At 47.7% G+C, this 9,129-nt stretch overlaps 1 protein-coding gene across 1 annotated transcript in view; it reads left to right on the top strand.

The window, feature by feature from the left end:
- LOC125035887 (chromatin modification-related protein eaf-1-like) overlaps positions 1 to 8,715 on the top strand; it is a 9,205-nt gene extending 490 nt beyond the window's left edge. The window contains exons 3-4 of the mRNA XM_047628199.1: positions 6,987 to 8,505; positions 8,684 to 8,715. Of these exons, the coding sequence (XP_047484155.1) occupies positions 6,987 to 8,505; positions 8,684 to 8,715 (1,551 nt within the window). The remainder of the gene's footprint in view (positions 1 to 6,986; positions 8,506 to 8,683) is intronic.
- The last annotated feature ends 414 nt before the right edge of the window (positions 8,716 to 9,129 follow it).

Genomic DNA, 9,129 nt, shown 5'->3' with positions numbered 1-9,129 from the left:
GTCGAATAAGTCATCAATCCTTCACGATTTGCCCTTCCTAACTTCACTTTGATCTATTGTTCCTTCCTATTTCATTCCTTGGCACAATCGATATTCTCTCCTTTGACTAATTCCACTGTATCCATGCCAGAAAATAAGAGGAAAAGATACAAAATCTATAGACACTGGGCTGGTGAATCAGGGCGTGTTCAAGGCATTTTCCTTGATCTCTCTCTCTCTTTCTCTCTTGGTATGAGGCAAAGATCAGTCACAATTGAATTCATATGGATTCAACATATATATTAATCCATTTATCAAGTATTACAACCTTCAAGTTCCGGGTACAACATTTTAAAAAATAACCTAATATACCTGCGTATGAGATGAAAGCACGGAGCCATCTGAAGAGCGGTTATGAATATCGCTTCTTACTCCCTTCCCCCATTGAATTGTGAACAATTTAAGAAAACCAACCATTTATAGATACTTATCATAATTTACTCTAGTAGTCCTAACAGTATATTTTGCTATATTGCTATGCCTTCAAAATATATATATTTTTTTTTTCGGTGTGTCCCGGCAACTCTACGTGATCCAAACATCTTCACAGTTATAACCAATGCACCTTTTAAAACACCCCACATACGTTGATAGATACATACATACATTCATACAAATATGCATCCGCACCCACACGCACGCTTAAAATAATTTCCAAAAATATCTTTACATGTATTGCTTACTTTTTCCTCATTTTCCTCGATCGGACTGAATGCAGACGAAGAGGCAAGGAAGTATTTAGAGATGAAAGACAGGAATGGGAATATAAAGTAAAAGAGAAGGGAGAAAGATAAAAGTCAGGAATAGGGAAAGGACGCAAAAGACAATAGAGAAAGGTAAACAAGAGGAACAGAGGGAGAATGCAATAGATAAGAGAAAAGCCAAATGTCAGGTACAGAGAAGGAACGCAAAATACAAGAGGAGTGTAGGGATAGAGTGAGAACAAGAAAGGGCAAGAGAAGAGGGAGAATGCAAGAAATACAAAAAAATAAATAAAAATATAAATAGATCAAATGCAAGAGGACAGAGACAAAGGACGGTAACAAAGAGGCAGCGCGATAAATGAGGCAGACGGAAGGATGAAACGAAGGCATAAGAGGAAAGGCGAGTCATCCTTGAGGATAATCGGTCCTGTCTTGAGCCCTAAGAGGAGGAGGACAAGGGCGACATGTCCAGGTGGCCGCCTTCGCCCTCCTCTTCTCGACGTCTTCCCTTCTTTTCTTTTTTTCTTTTTTCTCTTTATTTTTCTTCTTCTCTCGTATGCGTGTGCTGTTTTGTTCTCGTTCTGTCTTCGTCAATCTCTCTTTCTCTCGCGCGCTCGTTCGCTTTCTCTCTCTATCTATCTATCTATCTATTTATCTATCTATCTATCTATCTTCCCATCCCTTGCTGTCAGCTCGTTCTCTCTCTCTCTCTCTCTCTCTCTCTCTCTCTCTCTCTCTCTCTCTCTCTCTCTCTCTCTCTCTCTCTCTCTCTCTCTTTTCTTCTCTCATCTCTATCCGCTGTCAACTTCCGGTATTGTTGACAGTGAGTAAAGCATTATTACCTTGTAAGGGGGTAGGGGAGGAGGCAGGGGTGTTGACGTGCATGCAAGCTTCAGGGAAGGGGGGGGAGGGGTGATGGGTAGACGTCCGGGTTAATAACGACGTGATGAAGTTGCAATTTATGAGAAATGCAACAACTGGTCTCCTTTGTGGAGGTAATGCTTTTATCATAATTGGACGGTGTTGTGATCGTTGTCTCTTTTGTATCATAATTATTCCCTTGTTTCTTTTTTATTCTTATGTAATTCATTTCTTTCCTAGGAATTAATGATGTCAGCGAAACATTTATGTGTATGTGTGTGTGTGTGTGTGTGTATGAATATATACACATACACATATGTATATGTTTATATGTATATATTACTATATGAATATATATATATATATATATATATATATATATATGTGTGCATATATATACATATATATATATATATATATATATATATATATATATATATATATGAGGAGGACACGAACTGAGTATCGTTGTAGGTTGTCAGGCTCAGGTGATCTATGTACTAAGGCATGACACACAAACTACTCAACGTCTCTTTTTCCATTACGAGTTGAGTGCAATAATGAGCAGGTTTGCGACACTCTGTGTACGTGAGTGCGTTTGTGTCTGAATGTATATACAGGACTGAGGTGATTTATGGAGAGCCTTTTTGATCGTCACTCTGGGATTTTGGCCTTTGGATAAGTCGGGTTTTCTTCTGGCTATCGCTTTTCTAAAAGTCATGTCTTTGTTTTCATAATTTCGGCTTTCTTTTGCTACTGCCCGTATCCTTCTCGGTCTCTCCCACCCCCTGACATTTTATGTGTTTTCCTTACTTTTTTTCCGCATCCCCCCTACTCCTCCTCCTCTTCCTCTTCCTCCTCCTCCTCCTCTTCTTCTTCTTCCTCCTCCTCCTCCTCCTCCTCCTCCTCCTCCTTCTCCTCTTTCTTCTCCCCCTCCCCTCGTCCTCCTACACATGTCTCCGTTTACCTTTCTTCCCCCCTTAGAATGACAGGTGTAAAGCGAGGTGTGAGCTCAGTAGTAGCCCTCCCTCCCACCCCTTCCCCCTCCTCCTTCCTTTCCTCCTCCTTTCCTCTCCTCCCTCTTGCTCTCCCGGATATTAGAGATGAGATAATTATGGTAATTATCACACGTGTTATTTATCTTATCGAGGTGAATCTTGAATCGTCTCGGTGTTTGTGAAGGAGGAGGAGGAGGAGTAGAGGGTGGATAAAGAGGAGGAGGAGAAGGAGAAGGAGGGTAGCGAGGAGGAGGAATAAGAGGATTGGGAGGGGGAGGAGGAGGAGGAGGAGGGGGAGGAGTAAGAAGATGAAGAGGCGAAGAAGGAAGGAGGAAGAGAAGGGGCATAAAGAGAAGGAGGATAGGTATAAAGTTGAGGAGGAGGAGGAGGAGGAGGACGAAGAAGAAGAAAGAGAAGAACAAGAAGAAGAAGAATGGAGGAGGAGTGAAAGGAGGAAGAGGAGGTGGAGTAGAAGGTGGAGGAGAAGGAGGAGGAGGAGGAAGAAAAAGAAGAGGAGGAGGGGGAAAAAGAGGGGGAAAGTAAGGGGAAGAGGAGGAGGAGGAAGAAGAAGAAGAAGAAGAAGAAGAAGAAGAAGAAGAAGAAGAAGAAGAAGAAGAAGAAGAAGAAGAAGAAGAAGAAGAAGAAGAAGAAGAAGAGGAAGAGAAGGAGGAGGAGGAGGAGATAGAGGAGAAGGAGGAAAAGGAAGTTGAGGAAGAAGTAGAGGAGGAAGAGGAGGAAGTAGAGGAGGAGGAGGAGGAAGAAGAAGAAGAGGAGGGGGAGGAAGATGAAGAGAAAAAGTCAAGAGGAAGAAAAAAAAAGAAAATTAAAAATATGATAATAATAAGAGGAGGAGGAGAGGAAAGAGGAGGGAGGAGAAAGAAGAGAAAAAGAGCGAGAAACCGAAAGAGGGCGAGGAAATTTCTGGCTCCTCGGAGTAATCAGGGGGTAGTTAGCGCCCGACTCTACACGGCGACGCAGGTAGTTAGCGGGGCGAGGCGGGGGGGGGGGGAGAGGAGGGGGCGGCGAGCCCTTCAAACACTTGGGGGATTTTGAGAGAAAGGCGAAGTTGGAGAAAGGAACTCAGTGGGAGATTAAGGGGCCGAGATTTTCGCTTAATTTTTTTTCTTCGTGTTTTTTTGTTTTTTTGTTTTTTTTGTTTTTGTTCTTCCTTTTTAGTCTGTGTTCTCTGGTTCATCTAATTTCCTTATTTTGTTTCTCTTTCTCTCTCTCTCTCTCTCTCTCTCTCTCTCTCTCTCTCTCTCTCTCTCTCTCTCTCTCTCTCTCTCTCTCTCTCTCTCTCTCTCTCTCTCACTCTCTCACTCTCTCACTCTCTCTCTCTCTCTCTCTCTCTCACTCGCTCTCTCACTCTTTCACTCACTCTCTCTCTCTCTCTCTCTCTCTCTCTCTCTCTCTCTCTCTCTCTCTCTCTCTCTCTCTCTCTCTCTCTCTCTCTCTCTCTCTCTTTCTCATTCACTCACTATCGCTGTATCTCGCTCTCTCTCACTCTTTCTGTTGTTCTCTTTCTCTTAAATAAGCGTTCGTACTCATACGAGCACATGAATATTAGTGTATGAGTGAATGAGTGAGAATGAGTGTGGTGAGAGTTCGTGCATGAATATGTGACGGTAAATGAACAAGGGCCCACTTCGTGTTCGTCGGTCCGTATAAATATAATACTTGAAACAGAGTTGATTTTGGGGAGGGTGTGATATATATACAGTATATATATCTTTTTTTTTTTTTTTGTTGTTCCCCAAGACGAGAAACTTGATTTATGGCACGTAATTCGGGATAGTGTTAATACTTTGTCCCCTTCGTGCTAAGAGTGTGTGGTTGTCATCACGTATCATTTCCTCTTTCTTGTTTGTTTTTGTTTTTTTGTGTTTTTGTTTTGTCATCTCGTTTCATTTCCTCCTCGTTTTATTTTTTGTTAATTTTTCTTGTCATCTTGTTTCTTTTTTTTCTTGGGGGGGGGGGGGGTTATAGTTGTTTTGTTGTTTTCGTTTCATTTCCTCTTTGCTCTGTTATTTTATTTGTGTTCCTCTTTTCGTCGGTTTATTTGCTCGAAATAAAACGACGGTTCTTTTCTTCATTTTCTCGTTCCTCCTGTCTTGTTTTTCTGTTCTCTTCTTTGTCATCTCATCTCATTTTCTTTTCCGTGGGACAGTTTATGTGGCACGAGGGGGGAAGGTTATATGGCAAGCGAAGCGTCGCTGCAGAAGTGACAAAGATACAACAAGAACACACACTGTTCATGAATGTTAAGAACAATATCAACCGTAACAGTTGTATTAATAACAACAATACCGGTGAGAGAAACGACAATGTCAGCCGGAACAGTATTATTTGATAACTGTGTTATTGTTAATGATAGTCACAACAATCAAAAACGGCAATAATGCAAAAAGTATAAAAGTAAGAACACTAACACTAACAAGAACAGTAACACCCTTGCCAGCCAGTAGACGAGTACCCATAAAAAAAATTAACGCATCCCTTTCTCTCTCTCTCTCTCTCTCTCTCTCTCTCTCTCTCTCTCTCTCTCTCTCTCTCTCTCTCTCTCTCTCTCTCTCTCTCTCTCTCTCCCTCCCTCCTCCCCTTCCTCTCCCTCTCCCTCTCCCTCTCCCTTTCCCTCTCGCTCTCGCTCTTCACTCCCTCTCCCTCACCCCCTTCTCTCGCCTCCTTCCCCCATCTATTCCTCCCTCCCTCTGGCCGTCACCAGTGCCACGGCGGGTGTGAGGTGGCACTAACCACCACACGACACGCTTTACGAGTCCAGGCTAACGAGCAGTGCCAACGGCGGGGGGAAATGGCACCGCTGTGTGACGCGCTCGTAACCCCGGCGGTATTCTGCGGTTACCTGCCGCGCCCGCGATTGCGCTCCGGTGATTGTGCTGGTGGGCGGCGCGGGGGTGGGGGGGGGGGGCAAGGGCGTGGGACGAGGACGGGGTTGGAGGGGGGGGTGTTGTGAGGGGTGGGGATAGGGGAGGGGGATTGTGTATGTGTGTATGTGTGTGTGTGTGTGTGTGTGTGTGTGTGTGTGTGTGTGTGAGTGTGTGTGAACGTTTGTTTGTGTGCGTTCGCTTTTATGTGTGAGGGCGTTAGGGCAGCTATAAATCGGGCGCACGAGGAGGGGATAAGTGGGGGTTAGGGGTATGGCAAGGAAAGCGGGGTTGGGGGGTGGGGGCGTTAGGGCTGAGCAATGTGTATTTTAGAGGCGGCCGATGGCAGTGGGTTCGATAGACCATAGACGGATGTGAAGGCTAAGTTGATGGGGGGCGTTGGGGGGGGGGGGGTAAGGGGGGTAGGGGGTACAGAAGTCAAAGAGCCAAAAGCACTTCTTGCAAAAGCAGAGAGAATGGGCGTTTTCTAAGGTTACCCCCCCCCCTCTCATCGCTCTCGTCCTTTCTCTCATTTTCTCTCTGCTTTCTTGTCACTTCCTTTTCCTTTCCTGCGATTGTGTTGTCTTAGAGGCATTCTGATGATAATTATAATAGCAGGAACAATAACAAAACTACCGCAATAATATCATTATAATGATGATGATAATGATAATGATATTATTGATAATAATGATGAAAGTTAATGATAATGATGAAAGTTAATGATAATGATAATAATAGTGGTAATAGCAGTAATGATTATCATTACCATCATAAAAAATATAATGATTCTAATAACAATAATCATCATGATAACAATAACGAAAATAATAATGTATATAACAGTAATGACAACGGTAAATTTGATCATATTTTTGATCTGATAGAAATCTGTCAAATACTTCTGGAGAAATAACAATATATTTTCACCGTCTCGCAGAACGCTTAGCCATATTTCAAGCATAGTTGCATTTTAAACTTTGGCCCCCACTCCCTCCAGTCACACACACTCAAAAAAAGAAAAAAAGAAAAACAAATCACAGCAGAAAAAAAACACTGCCGATGGAATAATTAAACATCTATAAAAACTAGCGCCATGCCGACCACAAACGTTTCCCAGGCACGAAAGGGCGCGGCGACAGAGCATGCGCGAAAGATCACCGAGACATTTTTGCGACACACTTTTTAGTGTTGTTTGAGCCTCGGTTATCGCTCGTCCGGCCCTGTTGGCCATGTAGTTGCAGGTGGTAGAGATACTTAGGTAATAAACGACTCTAGATGATTTATGTTTTAATCATTATCACCATCATTGTCATTATTATTGTTGTTATTATTGTCATTGCTATTGTCGTTTTTTTTTTGTTTTTTTTCTAGTTGTACTTACTAATTGTTGATGTTTTTATTATTGTGTATACTGTTGCATATATTCTCTCCCCTTTTATTGGCCTTTGTCTCTTCCCTACTCATCTGCCAGTGTCCCTAATTTGCGTTTTCTCCCCCAGGTAAGCATGAGTGCAGCCGAGGGCATGAGCCGCCCACTGTCGGCGGGGCAGCAGTCCCTGATGACGCCGCCCGCCGTCACGCCCCCTCGCCCAACCGCCCCCTCGCCGCCCTTCCCTAGCCCCCCCGCAGGCGCCTTCCCCTCCTTCGGTCCCTTCAGCGTGGCCAGCATGATCCCCGGCGCCCGCGGCCTCACCATTCGCCCGGCGGCGCACCCCCCGCCCTTCAAAGATTGCCCCGTGCCCATGGACCACGGCGAGATGCCTCGCCCTCACCATGCTGGTACCATTCATCAGCAGGGGCATCAGCAAGGGCACCAGCAGGGTCAGCTTCAGCAGGGGCATCAACAGGGTCAGCATCAGCAGGGGCTTCAACAAGGGCATCAGCAAGGGCACCAGCAGAGTCAGCATCAACAGGGGCATCAGCAGGTTCAGCATCAGCAAGGGCATCAGCAGGGGCACCAGCAGAGTCAGCATCAACAGGGGCATCAGCAGGTTCAGCATCAGCAAGGGCATCAGCAGGGGCACCAGCAGGGTCAGCATCAGCAAGGGCCGCATCAGCAGGGAGAGCACCAGCAGGGTCAGCAGCAGCAAGGGCATCAGCAGGCCCACCAGCAGGTGCACCAGCAGGGGCACCAGCAAGGTCAGCAGCAGCAGCAGACACAGCAGCAGAGCCAGCAGGCTCCGCAGCAGCCCGACGACGAGGGACAGGATGACTTGGCGTGCGAGAGGAGCCTTGCCGAGGCGTCGCCGCCTGCCGCCGCTCGCCCCGAGCTGGCGAGGGCGGAGCCCCCGAGACCCCCTGAGCAGGAGCGGCGCGAAGAGTGCCGAATGTCGCCGCAAGAGGAGCCCCGCGGAGGCAAGGCTACCCCCGTGGCCGCCGCTCCCCCTCCGCCGGTCTCCAGCCAGGAGGACCTCGGCAGGAGTTGCTTCTCCTCTGAAAACCACAAGATGTCGCTCTTCGCCGAGCCAGCCAAGATCGCCTCCCTCGGGAACTTCCTCGACTTCAGCTCCAACGAGAGGAGATCCTCTGGTGTGGGCGTGGGCGGCGCGGGCGTGGGCCAGTGGCACCGCGGCCTGGAGGGCCTGTCGGCGGAACGGTGCCGGGCGTGGGCCCGCTACCTCGCCCACAACATGCTCGCGCAGTCTCATTCGCCGCCCCCGGAGCGCCACCTGCCCGGCGACGCTCTCCCGCCCGGCCTGGCCTCGAAGGAGAGGCCCCTGGCGCCCCCGCTGACCATCGACAAGGTCACCATCACGCCCACCACCTCACCCGACACGCCTGTACGCAGCCCGCACCTGGAGGAGGGCAGCCCGCGGGCGCAGCCGCTCATTTGGCCCAAGAGGCGCCAGTCCTTCAGCTGCTCGGACGCCCACATTCAGAAGCTCCTGCGGACGGACGCGGCTCAGGGCGCGCCCCAGAGCACGCCCCTTATGAGGCTGGGCGACCTGGGTCTCGACCTAAGCGTGAGGCCCCTACACGAGGCCTTCCAGCACCGCCTGCAGCCCTTCCCTCCATCAGGTAGGTCCTTTCTCGTGCCCTTTTCTTGAAGAGTTTTACCTGTGACGGTCATGCCGACTGCCCTTCATTACCATCTTCGATTTTATCGTTATTTTCATCTCCGTGATTATCTCTGTCGCTCGACCTTGCATTAATGAGATTCCAGAACGCACTGCCTCTTCGACACGGATGTCCGCAGAACTGCCTTCGAAGCCTTGTCAGGTCCCATGAGGGGATGAATCTTTTGACGTACACAATTTTCTCTTACAGACACTACACAGCATACACAATACAGCTATGTACACAAATATTTCCTTTCATCCCGCGCGTCCATTCCTCCTCTCGTTTCCTTAATCATCCGCTCGTCCGCTTATTCCCGTCGCGAAATTAATTCTTATCGACACTCTTTGCGCGATTGGGACGATATTTTTATCATACGTTATAGCAACGCATTTTGCTCCCCCTCCCCTCCCCATGACCCCCTGTACGTCCCCTCTTTTCTCCCCGCCTCCCTCCTCCTAGCCCCCCCTCTAAATAGCCATTATCATTATTACCTTCTCGCGTTACCCTCAATCCCCCTCCCCCTCCCCCTACCCCCCTGCTCTGCTCCTCCACTCACACCCGCATGTCCCTTTCTCTCCTTAT

The sequence above is a fragment of the Penaeus chinensis genome, chromosome 20 (genome assembly GCF_019202785.1).
Source record: "Penaeus chinensis breed Huanghai No. 1 chromosome 20, ASM1920278v2, whole genome shotgun sequence".
NCBI classification, from domain to species: Eukaryota; Metazoa; Arthropoda; class Malacostraca; order Decapoda; family Penaeidae; genus Penaeus; species Penaeus chinensis.
This window is presented reverse-complemented; position numbering and strand designations above follow the sequence as displayed.